Genomic DNA, 22,545 nt, shown 5'->3' with positions numbered 1-22,545 from the left:
CTTTTTACCACGAAACTCAAACATACAGCTGTCCCGCTATATAAACAAGTAAGATCTTCGGGGACGCCTGTGCAGACAGTAACCCTCCTACAGGTAAGAGCGTCTGGCTTGTAATAGTCTTTTGTTTAACGCCATTTGCTATTCACTTTACAACTGGCGCGGGGAGCATATTTCCGATCCGTTCGTGTGCGTTCATTAGGCGTTTTGTCAATGTCCAGTGTTACACCATTCAACTAGCCAAATCGTGGCTGAGCGCTCATTTGATATTTTTGTTAAATGTCCTCGTTCATACCATTCAGCTAGCCAAATCATGGCTGTGTGTTCATTTGGTGTTTTGGTGATGTCCAGTTTTACACCATTCAACCAGCCAAGTCGTGACTGAGTGCTCATTTGGTGTTTTTGTGACGCACATCAGTTACGTTATGGAGAAGTGTTTGAAGGACATTTTACTCTGACCTACTGGTGGGAATAATTTCAGTTAGTATCAACACTCCCAGGTATCTTAACGGGGGTGAGGGTGGGGTGGGGGTTGGGGTGGGGGCACTGTAAATTTAGCAGATATGAGTCATATAATTTATAGGTAGCTTAACATACCAATGACGTTAATAGATTTTTTTTTTTTTTTTTTTGATTGGTGTTTTACGCCGTACTCAAGAATATTTCACTTATACGACGGCGGCCAGCATTATGGTGGGTGGAAACCGGGCAGAGCCCGGCGGAAACCCACGACCATCCGCAGGTTGCTGGCAGACCTTCCCACGTACGGCCGGAGAGGAAGCCAGCATGAGCTGGTCTTGAACTCACAGCGACCGCATTGGTGAGAGGCTTCTGGGTCACTACGCTGCGCTAGCGCGCTAACCGACTGAGCCACGGAGGCCCCCGTTAATAGATATTCAGTAGTTTATTTTAATTGAATTGATTGGTGATTTACGCCATACTGAAGTATTTCACATATATGAAGGTGGCCAGCATTGTGTAGAGCCCGTGGGAAACCGTGACCGTCGAGAGTTTGCTGGAAGACCCTACTACGCACGACTGGAGAAGCAGCCAGCATGAGCTGGACTAGAAGTCACAGCGACCCCAGTGGTGAGAGGCTCCCATGTCATAACGCTGCGGTAGCGCGCTAACCAACTGAGCCACGGAGTCATTGCTCTGGCACGCTGACTATTCCTCGTATACACACATCGATTTAACTAACTAGCAGTTCAGATAAACGTATAAATGTTAATAACGTCAAATTTATAGCCTTCTCAATTTTAAGATGAGGTGTAGAGGGAGCTAGATACACCAGTGTCTTCAAATTTGGCTTCTGATATAAAATTTAACGCCATATATGTTCCACATATAGGAATAGCCTAAATGACTAGCCCGGGAGGGATTGGTGTCCTATGCCGATGTTTTCTGTATGAGACGCCGTTTTTCTCAGAAAGGCAATATAATCCTAAGGAGAATCGACAGACCAGCAGCCGAATGTGATTCTCAGAAACTATTTATTTGCTCAAGTTCTGTGTTATTTACTAGGAGCTTCCGTGGCCGAGTATGGCGCAATGACCCAGAAGCCTATCGCCAATGCGGTCGCTGTGAATTCAAGTCCAGTCATGCTGCCTTCTTCTCCAGCCATACGTGGGCAGGTCTGCCAGCAACACTGTTGATGGTGGTGGGTTTCCCCCCGGGCTCGACCCGGTTTCCTCCCTCTATAATGCTGGTATTCTTGAGTACGGCATAAAACTCCAATGAAATAAAATAAGTCTTATTTACTACATATACGAGAATACTACATCTTCACAGTCTATCTGCTGTGAAGTAATGGAATGTTTCGCCAACTAATTACCCTATTGTAAGACCAGTACTACAGAGGGTGGCGAAAAGTCAGGGGAAATTACCTGTGATTTACAATCACTGTAAATCAGACGTCCTGTAAGCCTACTGGGGATGTACTGTAAGCCTACAGGAGATGTACTATAAGCCTACAGGGGACGTACTGTCAGCCTAAAATGGATGTACTGTAAGCCTACAAGGGATGTACTGTTAGCCTACAGTGGACGTACTGTAAGCCTACATGGGATGTGCTGTAAGCCTACGGCGGACGTACTGTAAGCCTACCGTGGACGTACTGTAAGCCCACAGGAGATGTACTATACGCCTACAGGGGATGTACTGTCAGCCTAAAGGGGATGTACTGTAAGCCTACAGGGAATGCACTATAAGCTTACAGGGAACGTACTGTAAGCCTACAGGAGATGTACTGTAAGCCTACAGGGGATGTACTATAAGCCTACAGGGGACGTACTGTCAGCCTAAAAGGGATGTGCTGTAAGCTTACAAGGGATGTACTGTCAGCCTACAGGGGACGTACTGTAAGCCTACAGGGGATGTGCTGTAAGCCTACGGTGGACGTACTGTAAGCCTACAGGAGATGTACTATAAGCCTACAGGGGGTGTACTGTCAGCCTAAAGGGGATGTACTGTAAGCCTACAGGAAATGCACTATAAGCTTACAGGGAACGTACTGTAAGCCTACAGGGAATGTACTGTAAGCCTACAGGATATGTACTGTAAGCCTACAGGGGATGTACTGTCAGCCTAAAGGGGATGTACTGTATGTCTACAGGGAATGCACTATAAGCTTACAGGGAACGCACTGTAAGCCTACAGGGGATGTACTGTAAGCCTACAGGGGATGTACTGTAAGCCTACAGGGGACGAACTGTAAGTCTACAGGGGACTAACTGTAAGTCTACAGGGGACATAGTGTAAGCCTACAGGGGACGTACTGTAAGCCTAAATGGGATGTACTGGAAGCGTACAGGGAATGCACTATAAGCACAAAAGGGGAAGTACTGTAAGCCTACAGGATATGTACTGTAAGCCTACAGGGGATGTACTGAAAGCCTAAAGGGGATGCACTGTAAGCCTACAAGAGACGTATTGTAAGCCTAAAAGGGATGTACTGTAAGCCTAAAAGGGACGTACCGTAAGCCTACAGGAAATATGATGTATATAGTTGAACAGGGTTTCTTTTTTCACGTAAAATAGACTTAGATGTGAATGCACTAGTTGAATAAGCATAGGGCGAAATAGAAACGTAGATTAAGCTATTCCTGGAAGTGCAATGTTTTGTTGACATCTGCGCAATACAACCTCTTGCATGTCCTGGACGCCCAACTCTGGTCGACGATTCAGTGAACACAGAAACTATAGGCTAAGCTATACGGCTTTCTAGGAAGCGTTCAATGAACCAGAACTGTCAGTGTTTTGTAAACAATTACGTTAAAATAGGTCAGACAAAAATGCTGTAGGCTTGTGAGTGCTTGAACTTTGTCAATGATACCAAGCAGAATGTATATCAATGCCCTACTTCATATGTCATTAACATTCAAGAGGTTCCTGGAGTGTCTGTGTGGCTTTCAATTGATATATCCATGAGTTATCGGGAGGGGAGGGGAGGGGGGGGGGGGCTCCGTCGCTCAGTTGGTTAGCGCGCTAGCACAGCGTAATGACCCAGCAGTCTCTCACCAATGCGCTTCTTTCAGAGGCATTTAGGAATTGGGATGGTATAGATTGACAGAGGCATTACTTATGGAGAACAATTCCTGGACTTATTGTGTCGGTGAATTTTCTATGTAGGTTCTTACATCGTTATCAAACCATTGGTTTCAAACCACATGGTTTGATAACGATGGTTTCAAACCACATGGTTTGATAACGATGTAAGAACCTACATCGAAACGTCACCAACACAATAAATCGAGGACTTGTTATCCATAAGTAATGCCTCTGTCAATCTCACCAATGCGGTCGATGTGAATTCAAGTCCAGCTCGTGCTGGCTTCCTCTCCGGCCGTAAGTGGGAAGGTCTGCCAGGAGCCAGGTTTCCCCCGGGCTGTGCCCGGTTTCCTCCCACCATCATGTTGGCCGCCGTCGTATAAGTGAAATATTCTTGAGTACGGCGTAAAACACCAATCAAATAAATAAATAAATAAATGAGTTATCGGAATTGTGACCATGCTAAAAATGTATCCTCTGGAAGTTAAAATTAATCAAATGAACAGAAAGTATGTTGCCTGAGTGATTCTGTCATTGCAGCAGATTATTCTGCTAAATACAGTGTACTGCACACATATTCTGTTAATTCAAATACATGATTCTGTTAATTCAAATACATAATTCTGCTAATTCAAATGATATGTTGTATTAGAATGACAGGATATTATGTTGAATATGACACAGTATTGTGTTATGATAATAGAGTACAAATACATCCTATAGCATCGCTCAGAGAACAAACTATGTGTTAAAATTAACAGATCATTTTTAGTGTAATTTTCATGTAATATGAGCATATTCATTTTTATCCTTGCTGTATACATGAAATAGAGGACATGGGTTTAAGAGTTTTTTTCTTCCTTTTTGAGCAGAAAATATGCAGGTCAAAAAGAACCTCTAATATTTCAGAAAATTACAGTTGCGAATTGCAAGAATTGCAAATACACTCTAAAACTAATCTGTTTAATCGACAAAATACTGTTTTTTGAAGTTTTTGCTTCAAAAAAGTTACTCGTTATTGATGTAATGGGGTATTGTTCTCTAAAACATGTAATTAGGTAAGTAGCATAATCTATTCTATTATCACTCACAAAACATAGTATATTAATATATAATATAATAATAATATATTACGTTAAATGAATCGAATAGATTTTAACGTCTATTAACTTGAATCTACAAATATTTATTTACGTATCTATAATGCATAGGTACCTGCCGTACGTGGGAATGTCTGGCAGCATCCTGCGGATGGTCGTGGGTTTCCCCGGGCTCTTCCTGGTGTCCTCCCACCATAATGGTGGCCGCCGTCGTATAAGTGAAATATTCTTGAGCACAGCGTAAACACTAATCAAATGAATACAATTAAATAAATTAAAATAAGGTATACGATGGCCAAACACTGACACATATATCCATTTTTCCATTTCAGAGAAAAGTACTAAGGGCGGTTGAATGCACAAAGACCAGTGACCGCCTGGCATACATATGTCTGTTTCGACGCATAGATAATATGCCTTTAATTACAAACGTGCGTTATAGGAATTGTGTTTTATTAGTAAATAGTAATATTCTAAAGCCCAAACAGAAGTTGTACAACCAGAAATGTACAAAACTTTAAAACTAACATTCACTGGGTGGTGTTGAGTTGCATGATATAGCCATTTGTTGCAAAAAGCCCCTGCAGAAGTTGTAATGTATAAAACCATAATAAACATATCCACTCGTATTCAACTACATAAACATATTTCCGTTTCAGAGGACATTTCCACTGCCAGCCATGGAGAATCATGAAGACATTGAAGCCCTTTTGGCGTTTGGACTGGCTCTCAATATGGCGGGAGGTTGATATTTGCTATTTATTTATTTATTTATTGATTTATTTACATTGATTGTTGCCTAACGTCATACCCATGTTACGATGGCAGTCTGGGTGGTTCAACTGTTTATATATAAAAATAATTACAAAATTGCACAATTTACCGCATTGTCTTATAACTCTAGATAAAAAAATTCCTATTCACTATGTACATTGCATAAAGCTGTATTAAGTCAGGAGATCTGTCAAGTGCTGACAAAGGGCGTTGGTTTCCATCATCTACAAATATAAGCCGGACAGCTGTCGTACAGGCAAACCATCTACATTAGCGGCCGAGATGTGCATGTATTGCTGGCGATAAGGTGGTCGCCTCTTAGATCTCTGGCTCGAAATCCGCAGTTGTCTCATACAATGTTTAAAGAAAAAGACCTCCAAAAATCGAAGTAGGCATCACTAAGTAGATCACATAAAACTATTCGTAAATATAATTTCATTTATTTTTTTCGATTTTTGTAAGAAGACTTAATTGCACTCGAACATTTGACTGATAAAATGGGCTTTATGATCCATACTATCGGAAGTTATGAACTCTTACGTCACAGGCAGTTTATCCAACCCAAACCACAACACTGAATATTGGAATAACTGTTTTTATCCATGAGTGAAATTTTACTGAAATAATGTTCACAAAAATTCCTTTCTTCTGGTGACAATCAGGAAAAAAAGGTGATGTGACGTTAGAGTTCCTGGATACCGTCAGTATGGCTCATAAAGCCCACCATAGTTTTCAAATATTTGACTGCCTTTCAGCACTCTCAAAAAAATAAATGAAAGTTTTTTTACGCATAGCTTCCAGTTGTCCGTGTAATGAACCTACAGTTCATCTTATTTTAGCTTTATTTTACTTTAAAACTAAAATATGTGTGATATACCCAGGACGGATAACCCATAATAATGAGAACACCGTTACTCCTTTGTATATTCACTACCACAAACTTTGCATACTACAGTATCTTCATAAAAAATATACATGTATTTATGGTAGATTTTGACTCTATGGACTAAGATGTGCGAAGAAAAAGAATTTATATTTGACTCAAGACGCCACGTGGTGACCCGTGAGCAATTGCATATACGTATAAAATAGAAATGGCGAAAACTACGTAGGTAGCATACAGTCATTAATACGTCCGCGCCATTTGTACACGTAAATAATGATTCAGCGTATATAGTTTACAATCAGATTCCATATACATAGTACGGAAACTGCCACGCCCATGTGTTGTAACATTTTACCAAAGGCCTTGTACTGTGGATCGGACATAACTTGGTAGACCGCATAATCTCTGAACATGTATGAGACTATTGGCCCCTGACATCGTCCACCTTAATTTAATTTAGTTTTTATTATTTACGAGGGGGCTCCGTGGCTCAGTTGGTTAGCGCGCTAGCGCAGCGTAATGACCCAGGAGCCTCTCACCAATGCGGTCGCTGTCCAGCTCTTGTTGGCTTTCGTTCCGGCCGTACGTGGGATGGTCGGGCGACAGCCTGCAGATGGTTGCGGGTTTCCCCCCACCATAATGTTGGCTGCCGTCGTATAAGTGAAATATTCTTGAGGTCACACGCCAATAGCGACGAGATTATCTCCTCAACAATAAAACCAACACATATACATAAATTAAGATAGAAAACCTTTTCCTGTATGTGCAGAAGCTCATAGTGGCGGGGCGATGACCTACCGAGCATTATGGCAAGTGGGCTTAGATTAGCCATACAGCACCATCAGTGATGTCTCAATAATTATTATTTTCTTCAATTTTACATAAATTCGTTTAAACAGGTGGGCTTAGATAATTAGATTAGGCTGTTCCCCGTCTATAGCCGTTCATACTGCATGATCTTATGAGTTCTGCAAAAACACCTCGGCTATCTGGAAAGCTGAAATGACAGAAATCCAGGGAATACACTATCGCTGACATCGATTTGACAACAGGCATTATTCCTGTGTAATATTTTTGCGGGACGAATTTCTTCAAGTGGTCTCCAGCTTCTGGATTGTCTTACAGAATAGCTTGTCATTTCACATAATTATCTATTCTTTGCCTTTTTATGTATGTGCAGAAGCGAATAGCGGCGGGTGATTACCTAGGAGGCATTATGGCAAGTGGGCTAAGATGGGCCCAAGATCGCCATCTATAATGTCTAATAAAAATTATTTTATTCAATTTTACAAAGAAAAGGTACCAAATCTAGAGAATATAACCACAGAAACGTGTTAGGCAACATATAGATAAAAAATAAGCTTATAACTTGGAAGCATACGGTTATGTAACCCTCGCTGTGTCACTTCGAAAGGAGCCTGAAGGAGCTGCTCAACTCAAATTTACAAGCCGACGTTTTCGCCCGAAATGGAGCTCACCCATAGGTGCTATAAGCGCGCCTCTCGCGTGACGTCTCGCGCTTCACGTGATCACCCATGGGTCAGTTTTGGCGCGAAATGGAGCTGAAGAAGCCGGGCTCATTGGTCTGTTTGCGCGTCATACGCCTCGCTCATCAACGCGGACGTCAACGAAATTCAGGCGCCAAAACGATGGAACTGCTCTCGCGCGTGACATCGGTTTTGGCCCGACATGCAGGTCACCAATTTGTCCGTTTTAGCGCGACATGGAGCTGTTCCGTTGGCGCGCTGGCGTCACGCGCATGCACCTACGGGGGCACTGACTCAACGACACACCTGCACCTCCGCACTGCACCTGCACAGTCGGACACGTTTGCAACACTCTCTACTACTGATGTGAGTAGGGCCAAATTTTCCGGCCACTGGGTGGAAAACCTTGGCTATCTATAGCAGGAGGTAAAACAAACAACGGTTTGAAGTAACAGCACTAGTAAAGCCTTCCTAGCCTTGTTTGTTGTGTGGGTTATGGTTATTTATTTATTTGACTGGAGTTTTACGCGGTACTCATGAATATTTTCTTCATGGGACAGCGGCCAGCATTATGGTGGGAAGGAAACCTGACAGAGCCCGGGGGAACCCCACAGTCATCCGCAAATTGCTGCAGGAACTTCCCACTTACCACCAGAGCTGAAGAAGTTCAAATCTAACGTGAGTTGGATTTGAACTCACACCGGTCGAATTGGTCAGAGGCTCCTGGGTTATTGTAATACCCTGAACTCTAACCACCAGGTCAATGGTGATGAGTCGAGTACTGGACCAAAATGAATGTAAACTAACGGACAATCGGTACTGTGTACGACAAAACTGGTTAGAATATAACAAAGTCGTTCACCAGCCATGTGTGATGTGGTTATACCTTTTTCTTCTCTTCTTAGCACAACGTGTGAAGGACGTAGCCGTGAGCGCAGCAGTTGCTGGCAAAGCGGCTTTGGAGCAGGAAGACTTCAGTAAGGCAGAAGATAATCTACGCAAGGCCCGTCTGCTGTTCAGCAGACTTCCCCAGGATGAAAACAAGGACGCCATGGGTGACGTTTTGAAGAACTTGATAATGTTGCACCAAAAGAAAGGAAACATCCCTAAGGCTTTGCAGGTCGCACAGGAACGCCTTGCGTTGTTACCAATGGATTTTTACGTGAGTAACTCGCACCGTTTACTTTATTAAATCTACATGTATTCTGATGAAAAATATTACATAATAAGGCAGACCTCAACTGGCCCAAACTTTCCCAGGAGTGTCCATTACGCGTTAGCCAATGATGGCGCATGCCCGGAAAGCCTTTTGCTTATTTGTACCCGGCTTTTGAGGCTTTGGCTTTTAGTCGCCATGTTTCACAGGTTTCTCTATGAAGTACGATGGTTTTCCCACGCTATGTCTGGTTTTCCTTCATTCATAAACTTGACCGCTGTCAGATATGCAAGTGAATCGGATATCGGTGAAACAAAGAAATACATCTATGTGTGTTTTCTCGTAAAAATGAGCATATATATATATCTTCCACCCGACGTGAAGATCAGAATAAAGGCTATTTAAAACTGTCCAATAATATTCGTATATCAAAACAGCCACGGACTGCTGGAGTTCTGGTTTCAAATTGCAAATGTCATTTTTGCACTCACCCAATAGACCTTGCGAATTTTTTGATGAAAAACAGTAATGATGCATTGTCTGTCATTTACATGTACCCGCTGGGAGTTATTTGTATAATTTCTTACATACCTTTGTCTTTGGGAGTTGGTGTTAAACGTTGTTTTTTAATTGAATCTTGCGATTATCGACTTGGAACGCCTTTTACGGACTACGAATGGTATATGAATGTCGGACATGACGCTCTTATATCTATAGATGAGCGTGGAATCCCACCGATTATTTTTATTATTAATAAACTTTTACTCCGTTTCCGCTTCCGGGATTGCTGTTTATTGCTGTTTCACCTGATACGAGTATATACTTCAGCTTAATGTTTCATGACCAAAGACTGAGTGGTATACAAATGTCTGCTTCCAGCGTAGTTTATTCTACACCTTAACCAGATGTTAAAATCCACAACACGTTAAAAACTAACATTCACACGTACTGAGTTGCCAGATGTGGTAAGTTGTTACAAAAGGTTCTCGCACAAGTTGCAGTGTATAGAACGGTAAAATATATCAGCTTGTATTTGACTATATTGTGTTGAATTGTACAAATCTGTTCAGCCAATATCCCATCATAATTACATAATTACAATCACAATGCACAGTAATTTGTTTTAACAAAACCCCCCAAGAGATCAAATAGGGCACATTCGCACGAACCACCCAGTTTGTTGCAACATTTTTTTTTAAAAGTCGACTTCCAGTATTTGTTTGGTAATTATTACTTCTTGTCTTCCCGCGGCTCAGTTGGCTAGTGCACTAGCGTAGCGTAATGATCCTGGAACCTCTCTCCAATGCGGTCGGTGTGAGTTCAAGCCCAGCTCATGCTGACTTCCTCTCCGGCCCCATGTGGGAAGGTCTACCAGCAAACTGCGGATGGTCGTGGGTTTCCGCCTGGCTGTGCCCGGTTTCCTCCCACCATAATGCTGGCTGTCGTCGTATAAGTCAAATATTCTAGAGTACAGCGTAAAACACCAATCAAATAAATAAATAAATCTTGTTTTGTTTCACCCTTGTGCCCTAACGTGCAAAAATGTTAGAGACAATGATTTTGAAATCTCTCTTCAGTCACCATGGTTGACTGCAAAGATCATGCTACAAGTAAACGAATTGGACAAAGCGCTGGATCTTTTCTGTATCAGTTTTAACCTGAGCAAGACAGAGGACCAGCACGTCGATAGCCTGGTGGAAGTTGTAGATCTGCTGTACAGAACCAAAGGTTTGTTGATTTTTTTGAATATTGTTTGATGAGAAGTGGTCATGACCAAAACCTCAAGGCAACACTTAGGAACAGCGCTATTAGAGAATGTGTTCCTGTTGTTGGTGGTGTTTTGATGGTGGTGTTATTGCCCTTGATTGCGGATGCATTTTGAAATGTGCACGCGTCAAAGCCCTTATCTGGGTTATTCTTGCGCGTCTGACACTGGTACAAGTATTTTGAAGTAACTCGTCTAGATACACGCCTGCATCCCAGTAATGCTTGGTATACTAATGCCCAATATCATTTCTAGATATCATTGCATGTGAAATCTACTTAACTCGTTATCTCGTTTTGCGACAAGATTGCCTCACACACTAGCTACCTCGTTGCCTCACAAACTAGCTACATCGTTGCCTCACAAACTACCTAGCTGGACCTTTGGAATGCATGGCGAGGTAGCGGAACAGTGATTTAGCGAGACCACCAGTACATATCTCTACTTCACTACCTCGTTACCTCTGTACCTCGCCCTGTATTACAAAAGTTGAGTTAGCAAGGCATCCAGGTTATCTTGTCTTGTGGGCCAGCTTATAGGAGTATTGAGTTTGTAGTGTTGTTCATTAATCACTGTTCTCGACATCTGAGGGTTGGTGCAATTTTTTTCCTTTCCTTAGAGAGGGAGAAAAAGATGCCTAGTCTCAATTACTTAAAAATTCCATGCAGCATCTAAAAAAAAATAATAAGTAAATAAATGAGCGATTGTCAAATCCTGCTGTCTAGAAAGCGTTTGTCAGTTTTCCTTGTAAGGCAACAGTATATAATGGGCATGACTCCTGAGTGCAGTGGAACTATTGCACCATCAACAGTTGCGATGGAAACAATACCCTTTCTTCGCGCCACAGATGTTAAATTGAATAATAGCACGGGATTGGTTGGCATTGGTAACTATTTTGACTGAGTGAGTGCTTGCGGATTAAAGTCGTACTCAACAATTTTTCAGTCGTATGACGACGAAGGAATTCTTAGAGTGCTTGTAATGTGTCTCCTTTTTGAAGGACAGTTGAACGCCAAGCGAGGAAGTTACAACTTCCTTTTTTAAGGTCTTAAGTGTGACTCGACTTAGGACTGACGGTGGATCTACCGCTCCCGAAGCGGACGCTCTATCATCTGTGCTATGGGGAACTGTTTTGAGTTCAAGTCCGACGTATTCGTGGCCTATTTAGAAACACAGAACTGATTTTACGTGTAGAGCTCATATATTTTTCTAGGGTTATAGTGCATTTAGGTATACTACATCTATTATTTGCTTTCATTCCCTTTAAACTATTGAGTTCAGGTCAAAATGCAGACAGATGTGACATCAACGCCTCCTCGTCCATTTGGAAAAAAGTCATCAAACGATTGTCCGAGGCGAAGAAGTGGGATTTGATTAACACACTGCTGGGCCTGTCTCCTGTGAAATGTACGGTGTTGGACGGAAAGGCCCGGGGTTGCGGGGCGGAGGGGGTCAATCTGGGGCTTTTGATGGACTCCCTGAGAGACAGAACTGTTACGACCTGGCAACAGAATCTGGCGGTGGCGTTACTGAAGGACGGGGCCCCCTTAGAAACGATCCGGGGGTCGTTCAATAACCCGCCAATCCACGTGGCTTTGGCAATTGGTCTACGATCAGGTCAGCAGTCCAGTGATGCACGCTTTAAAATCTAATCTGTTACAGTCAAGATACTGATATATATACTAAGTGACGCCAGAAAAGATTATGTGTATGTCTGTATGATTCGGGCTTAATGTCGTTCTTAACAATTCTTGAGCCATATGACGAGGAAAAGTCATTAGGTGTGTGAACATATATTGTGTCTTCTTACACCAGGGCCAGTCTATGCCGCTACTGATGTATCATGCCGAAGACACCACACATGACACCTCTAGTCACATTATACTGACACCGGGCCAACCTCTCAGCGCTGAACGCAAAGCGAGCAGCCGCTAATAAAATTTTAAAAGTCTTTGGTATAACCAGTATTATGTTACATGTGACAACATAATGTCTGGTTACACAATCAATAGTATATATGCTACACATATTTATGCTATTATGTGAGTTATGTTATTAATCCTGCGATCCGATGAAGGAGCATAGTGTCGGCGAAGTGGAAATCCCCGCTTACCTCCATTGTCTCTATTCTTGATTATCATTTGACTTTTTTACAATTTTTTTTAAATTGTATGTGGTATACTTTGTAAATGCATACGTGTATAAATGTATGTGTATGTTCGCCACAATCCACCATTCTCATCCAAAGTGCTTCAAAGTTTGAATCTGGATGAAACTACAGTTTCAAACTTCATGTTATTCATTACTGTTATTCATTAGTTCAGTAACATGAAGTTTGAAACTGCATTTGGAATATAACAGAATGTAGAACGTTAAGAAGGCGTTTTATTATATATATATATAAGCAACAGGGCTTCTGTGATCGAGCTGGCAAGCTAGGCAGCGCGCCACAATGTCCCAGGAGCCTCTCACCAATGCGGTCGCTGTGAGTTCAAGTCTAGCTCATGCTGGTTTCTTATCCGGTCGTACGTGGAAGTGTCTGTTGGCAAACCTGCAGATGCCTGTGTGTTTTCCATAAGTTCAGATCAGTTTCTACAAGAATGTTGGCCGCAGTCGTATAAGTGAATTATTTTTTCGAGAATAAAAATGAATAAATACTTTAGTAATAAATCTGACAATAAACCAGAACGTGCTATTGCTGTTCAGATCATACCTGAATATGGCTGTAAACGACTGTTACAAGAAGAAACCGTTTATTGCTCACAGGATGTTTCCAGCTTCTTGAATATATCCTAGAGAAAAGTACGTTAAGGGAGGTAAATCAGTTGGATTCTAACGGCGACTCGACTTTTCACGTGATAGTGAAGTCTGGCAAGGCCCATGGATCTGAGGGTCAAACCGCCGTCCGGCTGCTGGTCCGACATGGCGGCCGCTCGGACATCCGGGATAGGCACGGAAAACTGGCCACCGAGTACGTCAGCGATTTGATGCAAAACACCGAAATGTCACAGTCGACAAGTGGTTAGTTTTTCTTGTCTTCGTTTTCAAAATTATAACTGCGTGTAGTTTTTTCCTGTTTTTTGAGAAACTGCCTTATCTGTTATTTCTTGCTTTTCTACTCTTCCGTTGCCTTAAATTCCCCTGTCAACATGAATATTTCAGGTAAATCAGACAAAATGGAATAATGCAGGTTAACTGAGTACATGTGATTGTTCTTACTTACAAGCCATTCCAGGTCATGCCAATATATCGTAATACAACCTTAACCGATTATTATCATTGTTTTCTTTTCCCCAATTTCGTTACTTATGCGGCATGCAGAGGACATATTTTCACGGCTCGAGATGTTGAGAGAAAAGGGCAAAAGATGCATGGCTACTGGTGATTATGCTGGCGCATTACGTCACTATACCCAGGCAATAGGATTGGTTGACGAAAGCGAGGCTCTGTGCCCGGATGCCGCTATATTTTACAGCAATCGCTCGGCGGCTTTCAACAAGCAAGGTGACCTCACAAACGCCCTTAATGACGCCGAAACCTGCATCCGTAAATGTCCCGAATGGCCCAAGGTAACAATAGTTGTATGACTTGTCATTGTCAACATAGTTAATATTTAATATGGTTTGTTAATGTCATGTGTTCGAATCCAACTCTCGAAGTGTTGACTGTGGTTTCATGCCAAAACATTTTTGAGTTACATTGTCAATGTTAGGAGATATCGGTATAAGATATATCGGTGTCACAAAACCAAGCCAAAAATGTATGAAAGAAATATCGTTATATGCCCCGTAAATTACTCGTAAGATATTTAAACACACCCATATTCCATGTGAGTGTTAGCGTGTCTTCTTGTCCTGTGCAAGTCGTGTGCTGAAACTATTGTCTTATAAGGCGTGCACTAAGAAAGCCATCTACTTGAGCCTACTCACACTGAATGATGTAGATGAAGATGTATATATTAAGGAATAATTAAAGAACGGAGGCAACTTGAGACATAAAATAAACCTCTTACGTTCCAGAACGATACATGTTTTAGGTGTATACTTACTATATCTTTTCTGCAAATTACCGGTAAATCTTTGGGCCATAGTAAAGTGCACAAACTTCCCAGCCCTACCGTCCCATTTTGAGAAGGGTCTGAAACAAAGAAATAAAAGGAACCAGCCCACATTTACCTACAGCACTAGTTGATTTATCTACTGAAAACATGGAAGTTATCAACATTAGGTTGAAAAAGTATCATTTCAATGCAATTACCTACCATATAAACTAGTGCTCAAAAGAAAGTATACAGCTGTTTGATCAGACATCAAATAAAAACGGAAAGAAATATTATTTTTAATTCCATAAGAATATTCCATTTCACCTGAAACGTCCATACATACAGTTCATTAAATGGTGAAGGTTTGGTTTGATGGTCAGTCAAAGAGATGTGGTGTCAACAGAACATTTACACATTTGCAAAATTCAAATGAAGCATTTTTCCCTCTGGGAATGTCATTCAAATCATGCTCAGTAGCGAGTGTGGCCTCCATTGGCATTGATGCAGGCCACAACACGTCGCCGCATTGATGACGTCAGGCGTCGAATGACGTTAGGTGTGATTCGTTGCCATTCTTGTTGGAGACACTCTTCCAGATGTTGAACGGTCACAGGTGGTACTGGCAGCCTTCTGACTTGTCTGCCCAGGTGGTCCCACAAGTGCTCAATTGGATTGAGGTCGGGTGAACATGCCGGCCATGGTAAGAGATCGATGTTGGTGTTCTGTAGAAAGTTGTTCGTCAATCTTGCAGTATGAGGTCTTGCATTATCATGCTGGCACAAAATTCCTCTTTGCTGTTGGTGGATGAATGGCACTACAACCGGTCGTAAAACTTCATCCGTGTATCTGCGAGCATTTAGGTTCCCATGAATCACCACCAGCCTCGTCTTCAGATCGCCGCAGATGTCTCCCCACACCATCACACTACCACCTCCAAACGCTCGAACTTGCTGAACGCAATTTGGCACCAAACGTTCTCCTACACGCCTGCATACCCTAGCCCGACCGTCATTTTTGTACACGCTCTCGTCGGAGAACATTACCCGTGCCCATTCACGCCTCTGCCAGCGTAGAACGCGCCTGGCCCATATCAGCCGACGACGTTGATTTTGAGGCGTCAGATAAACTCCACAATACGGTCGACGTGCCCTAATACCGTGTTGACGTAGTCGACGGTAGACTGTGTGTCGACTAATCGGGTGCCCTAGTGCCGTCGCCGCCGTTGACGTTGCCGTTACGTTCCGATTGCGGAGGTGAATGGTCCGGATGTGTCGATCTTCAGCAGGGGTGGTGACGCGTGGTCGACCGCTCCTAGGCCTGTCGGATGTAACGCCTGTCTGCCGGAGTCGCTGCATAAGTTTGACGATAGTTGCTCTTGTGCAACCAAAGGTTCTGGCAATGGCGGCTTTGGTCGCTCCTTGCTGGGCCATGCCGACAGCTCTCTCTCGCTCAACTTGGCTCAAAAGTGGCATACCTCTGGTGTTTTTCTGAGGACTGTGTTCCTAACGTTTCCCGTCGACTCATTTATACCGCCAAAATGCACGTTCATGTCGTGTTACGCGTGGAAGGGCCATTTTTCGATTTTATGTTAAGTTTAGGCAAATCTTGCTTTGTTGGGCCAGTTTGTTCCCTGGATGGATCGGCGTTTACACGGGTATTAGGGCTCATCATGGATAATTTCTCAATTTTTTACTTTGCGCGATTTTTATGTATTTGTTTTGGTGTATACTTTCTTTTGAGCACTAGTATAGATATAAAATCGTCAGTCACCACACAGCCACCTTCTCATCTGGTAAAAAAAAAATCCACTCAAAAATTTCTTTGAATACTAGTCTGTGCAATAGGCGAGCTACATTTTTAGTTTAGGCCCCAGACTTACCTCATTTAGGACAAGTTATAATTTTAAACACACCTAAAATTGTCTGAAAGGAGTAGTGCATTAAATGGCGGATTGCCGGCAAATTTTCTTATCTGCCCTGGGTTTTTAAAATTTGCCGGAAATCCGCCATTAAAAGGCACTACTTGTTTCAGAAAATTTTGGGTGTGTTTGAAATTATAACTTGTTCTGAAAGCGAACGCAAATAGTTGATAAATAAAAGAAATAAAGATAAAGAAAAAATTCTCTTCCTAGCTTTCCCTTAATCTTTTAATCTTTAAATTCTCTGTTTCAGACCCTCTCATGGGACGGCTGGGGAATTGGACACTTTGTTATGACCTTAAATCATCAGGCCCCGGGATCAGAAAACAATCTTACAATTAAGTCAAAATTTCAAATCAATTTAAAATTGTTACTTCTTACGTAACAAGGGCAAAATATTGTTTGACTGCATAGAGTCTGGGTATGTTATTGTACAACATATTTCAGCTAAAAAAAAACGGAAAGGAAGAATCCAAATCTAATGATTAAAATTTTGACTTAAGTGTAAGATGGCTTTGTGATTCTGGGGCCAGGTGCACATTGTCAGATAGACAGTTTTTTTCTTGATATGTATGTATAATTAACACCTTTATCCGAATACGAAACACGGCACTGGTCACCAAGAGTGAGTTGTCTTCGTCCCTTGGGCAAGATACGCGTGTTCTATCTGGGTATGATCATTTGACTCGCACTTTATACTTATATACTTTATGAAAACAGTGACGAGAGAATTTCAGTTAAAATGATTAATGTTTTACGTACATGTATTTCATAGAAGTATACGCTAAGCAAGCCATTGTGAGTGAAAAAACAATTAGACACCAACGAAATAAATAATTTATCATGTTGCAGGGATACTGGAGGAAAGGACAAATATTGCGGGCAAGGGGAGACTACTTGTCCGCCTTTTTCACGTTCTGGGCAGGGTACGAGTGTCAGAGACATGCAGATGATGCGCTCACGTGTCTTGTGGATGCGACGTATGCAATGAGCCAAATCAAAGGTACGTTTTCAGGTGAAACGGGTTATATTTATTTATTTATTTATTTATTTGATTGGTGTTTTACGTCGTACTCAAGAATATTTCACTTATACAACGGCGGCCAGCATTGTGGTGGGAGGAAACCGGGCAGAGCCAGGGGAAAATCCACGATGCAGGTTGCCGCCAGACCTTCCCACTGCCGGAGGGGAGAGCGGTTATGAGTCTCTTCACTCACGTAATGCATCTGGGTGGTTGTGACGTGTTACAAGTCACTTAGATCACGGAATATACAGGCTACATGTCAGACTGGACTCTCTAGGTCGTTAATGCGTTACAAAGCCGCTTAATTGAAAGACATATTCTTTTGTGATTGAAATCAATGTTACGTCATCACGTAGGGAAGCGTGCCTCCTGGGTGAAATTAAAGAAGGTCTTCCAGAGATTTGTTTTCCCCAAAAATCGATCAGTGCAAATCTAATCAATTCTTTTGCTATAAATTTAGTATAGCTTAAATAATTAGTTTTGCATGAAAGGTAAGCCTCGTCAGTGCACCTGTTACCCTTCGGAATCAATTATCCGATTCGTCAAATTTGTAGTGTGAGTAGCTTTATACCTTTGATGACGTAGAATTATTTTGATTAATTAGTTCGGGTCTTGTATAACATATCTGAAGGATAATTCATTCTTCCTTTCGTCAGATTTCCAGCCGTGTTTAGAAAAGTTGGAAATGGCAGAGAAGCCAGCACTGTCATCGGCCATTAAAATTTTGTCAGAGAGATCAGAATGGTGGGCTCTGAAACTGTTGATGATGGGTCCCGGATCGGATCAGGGTAGTTTGACTAAGCTGGTCCAGGGGGTGTCAGCCAAAGGAGTTAACCTCGGCGGGCTCATGTCTCGCATAGAGGCGATCAGTCACGCCACTGAAAGCTGGCCCTACTATTTATTGTGCACCCTGCTCTCTCTGGGCGCATCTCCCTCTTCCATGGCCGCGAATACGCCATATCACGTGGCTGTCCAGGTGGCATTGCGCATGAGTAAGTATTAAGTTTTATATTTGCCTATTTGTATATCCAAATGGAATACACTGGGTGATCGCCATCGGGGTAAACGTTCCAGCAAAATATACACTTTGCAAGAACCATCATATATGTGTCACTGGTGTGTGCATACTACAGATATTTCTGTCAGGGTATACTCTGTGAATCTTAGCAGAATAAACGTTTTTCCGAAATAAAAATCTCGTGTGAGAACCCTCAGAGTGTGTCATGGGAGTTTTGATGGTATGAATATGAAACTCTCTGTGAATACTGAGGTAAGTCCCTTGTTGATGCAGTTTCCATATTTTTTTACCAAGCTGCATTAAATACATGTACAAGGGACTCGAAATGAGGAAGTTTTCCTGCGGAAAGTAACGTGTGTTGTCCATTCCTGTTTCCGTGGAGACGTTTAGTGGACAAACTGATAGCGTTGTCCTCGTTGACCGAAAGAGAAGAATTGTCACGCGAGCTTGGGCCCAAGTCGCCGTTGGGCGGATAACAGTTCTCTGTTGTGGTTTAAATATCGTTTTCCCTTGGTGAAAGAGTAATTCGAAATATCAACATCCATGAAAGGAAATCTACGCCTAGTAAAGCTATATTTCTTCTTTTTCTGTCTTTTTAGACGATATGCAGCTCCTTGATATTGTTCTGAGAAATCCGGAGGCCAAGATGGGAGCTCGATTGGCACAAGATGCTAAGGGAGGTAACCTACTTCACACACTGTGCACTTCATCCGCAACTGGATCGCTGATTTGCACGAAAATTGCCGATGTTCTGCTTGGGATCGGAGTCAATCCTCGTCAGAGAGATCAGCACGGGAAAGTACCGTCGGATTATCTGCCATTGAACTCTGAACTACGCCAGACGTTGTCGCGAACTAACACAGTGGGAGTTTAAAATCACATCAGATGTATGAATAACAAATCCTCACGCCTAAAATAGTTTGGGCTCAGACTGTGTGCCCTTTAGTTTATTCAGTGTGCGCTCTTTATACCGATTTCTGATCCAACTCATTATACACTGTACACGTGTTCTAGAACGGTACAATTCTGAAGAATGGCCCGGAAGTTGGAGACCACATGATAACCCCATAATGGGTGAAAATAAAATGTCCACCCCGAAGCGATGGTAAAACAGGCCAATGTCTTACTCCTTCATCGACTTGTTTGTACAATAAAAACATCACGCAAGCTCCAGAGAAATAGTCATACTAACTGGAAATTGGAAAAATATACAAATTAAAAGAACACCCTGTCGCTGACCTCGACTGAAAAATAGCTATTTTCCTATGTTATAACATAACATATTCCAACTCCTTGGGAAACGCTTATTTTAATGCATTGCAAAGAAATGTTGACAGCCTGCTCAAATGATTTACTGACAGAACAATTATTACGCGCTTTATATTACATGTCGCAACAGATTGTTTTAAATGTGGGCTATGTAAATTCATAATTTTCTGTAAAGAATCCACTGTGTATACTTATTAGGTTCACGTAATATACAAGTAGTATAACCGAGAAACGAAATCTGCATTTCGACTCAATATTTCCGCAATTTATTGCATCATCATCTGGAGTGACATAGAATGGGAGACAACAACTAGAGTTAGGAAGTGAAGACTTAACATATCTAAATACACATTTATCAGTAAAATAAAAACGCACTTGTAGTGCACTTGTGAAGTACACTATACATTAGATCTTTTAAACAAGAACACTACGAAATCGACGGTCCTGAGAAGGTATCAAGACGGTGGCAGATACATGTGGAAACACAACAAACGAGATCAGTTGAGCCCTAAAGAAAATAATGGAAGGGAGCTGTGTGGGGGATGGGGCAGTGGCGCTTGGTGCTTGCGTGATAACACGTTGGATGCCTTTAAGGTGGACTGTTCAGGTTTTATTTCTCACTTTATCTAATTGAATGGTATACCTGTGCTGTGGGAAAGAGTTATGGAAATAAATTAAAAAAAATATATCGGATGAGTTGTTTGATTTGTAGAAAGTAAAAGTATAATTAACACCAAAAATTCAGAGAAAAAATGTCATATCGCTTGTCTGTCCTTGAATGGCGCTGGTGTGCCAGATATGCGTGACGTAATAGGGGTACTCCGTTTTGGAGGCGCAATTTCGCTTACATTGAGTTTGATCAACGCTTTTTTGACAGGAAAACTGCTTTTGTAATCAGGAATGTTGAAAATAGTAGGTACTGCTTCAGGTTTCAACGGACGTTGGATTTTTTACTTTCCACTCCATTTTGGAATCTAATTCCATACCTCATTTTTAGCCTGTAAACTGGGTCAAAACTCGCCTCCTCAAAAACTGCATAAAATAGTCTCGTCGCATGGCAATTGTCCATTTTCGTCGATTGGAGATGTCCGAAGCTAAGGCATGGAAACTAATCCCAGAGTAATCCCTTGTGTGATTTGCGCAAAACGGCTCCATTGTCATAAAGAGCAGAATTAAAAACGAAAGACAATAGGAGGTAACATTGCTACGCAGTAGCGTGCCACAGGACGGTGGTTTATACAGGGCACACAGGTGACCTGTACCCATAAAACGGATAAATAAATAAATTAAGTGGCTTTTGTTAATTTATTTATTGATTTGATTAGTGTTTTACGCCGTACTCAACAATATTTCACTTATACGACGGCAACCAGCATTGTGGTGGGATGTAGCAGGGCAGAGCCCGGCGGAAACCCACGACCATCCGCAGGTTGCCGTCGGGCCTTCCCACTTACGGCCGGAAAGGAAGCCAAAATGAGCTGGACTTAAACTCACTAAGGCGCTCCTGGGTCATTACGCTGCGCTAGAGCGCTAACCCACTGAGCTATGCGAGCCCAAGTTTTTCTTACACATGAAAGACATTTTCTTGTTTTCAAGCTTGTAACATATTGCTTTGGTTTTCACATCGATATTTATTTTTTTGATTGGTGTTTTACGCCGTACTCAAGAATATTTAACTCATACGACGGCGGCGAGCATTATGGTGGGTGGAAACCGGACACAGTTGGGGGGAAACCCTCGACCATCCGCAGGTTGCTGGAAGACCTTCCCACGTACGGCCGGAGAGGAAGCCAGCAGGAGCTGGTCTTGAACTCACAGCGACCGCATTGGTGAGAGGCTTCTGTGTCACTACGTTGCGCTAGCGCAGTAACTCACTGAGCCACGGAGGCCCCTACATCCATATTAGGCCAATGAATAAATGTATCGCACCCTATGAAATATAACAACTGTGCACAAATAAGGGCATATAAAACTGAAGCCTTTAAAATCAGCTTAAAACCGTGTAATATATCATTATAATTATATTAAGTATATTATGTCTATAACTCCTGTTTACCATCAAGATCTTTGGCAACTCTGTTGTGTAAAAACCACTGTCATACACTAGTTATAACGTTAGGTAGATCGTTGTGAACAGAGCGGAGTGTTCTCGTTGACGATGTACACCAGTTCCGTGTAGCTATAGGTAGGTCGTACCTACAGCTCTTACCTTAATCTGTTTGCACCTGACGTGCGATATTCTCCGCTTTTGTATGGTTTCTTTGTTGACACACACAAGTGGTTTTACAGCATTGCTATCACCGGGAGACGTGTGCTGAGTGTTGGCCTTAAAAGGCAAAGAATTCCTGGGCCTGGTAGTTCAAAGCTAGTTTTTACCAGATTTAACTTTAAACCACGTTCTAAATTTTAGACGTACCCTAAAAATGTTGCGGAACATAATATTAACTATGAACTAAAACAATTGCTGTTCTACTTTGACTCTAGAGAACTGCATTGGCAGCTGAGTTTGGCTAATAATTTAAATACAAAATATGGCTTAAATCCTGTGTTGGATATTATA

At 42.0% G+C, this 22,545-nt stretch overlaps 1 protein-coding gene across 1 annotated transcript; it reads left to right on the top strand.

Annotated features, from left to right (window-relative positions):
- Window positions 1-20,641, top strand: LOC135463896 (uncharacterized). Its single transcript, XM_064741360.1, has 10 exons — window positions 1-93; window positions 5,306-5,390; window positions 8,699-8,955; window positions 10,527-10,677; window positions 11,996-12,331; window positions 13,481-13,735; window positions 14,036-14,283; window positions 17,527-17,677; window positions 18,355-18,690; window positions 19,316-20,641. The coding sequence occupies exons 2-10, from the start codon at window positions 5,327-5,329 to the stop codon at window positions 19,588-19,590; spliced, it is 2,073 nt and encodes a 690-aa protein (XP_064597430.1). The 5' UTR covers window positions 1-93; window positions 5,306-5,326; the 3' UTR covers window positions 19,591-20,641.
- The last annotated feature ends 1,904 nt before the right edge of the window (window positions 20,642-22,545 follow it).

The sequence above is a fragment of the Liolophura sinensis genome, chromosome 3, assembly GCF_032854445.1.
Source record: "Liolophura sinensis isolate JHLJ2023 chromosome 3, CUHK_Ljap_v2, whole genome shotgun sequence".
In the NCBI taxonomy this organism is placed as follows: Eukaryota; Metazoa; Mollusca; class Polyplacophora; order Chitonida; family Chitonidae; genus Liolophura; species Liolophura sinensis.
Note: the sequence above shows the minus strand (reverse complement) of the source record. Positions and strands in the feature narration are given on the sequence as shown.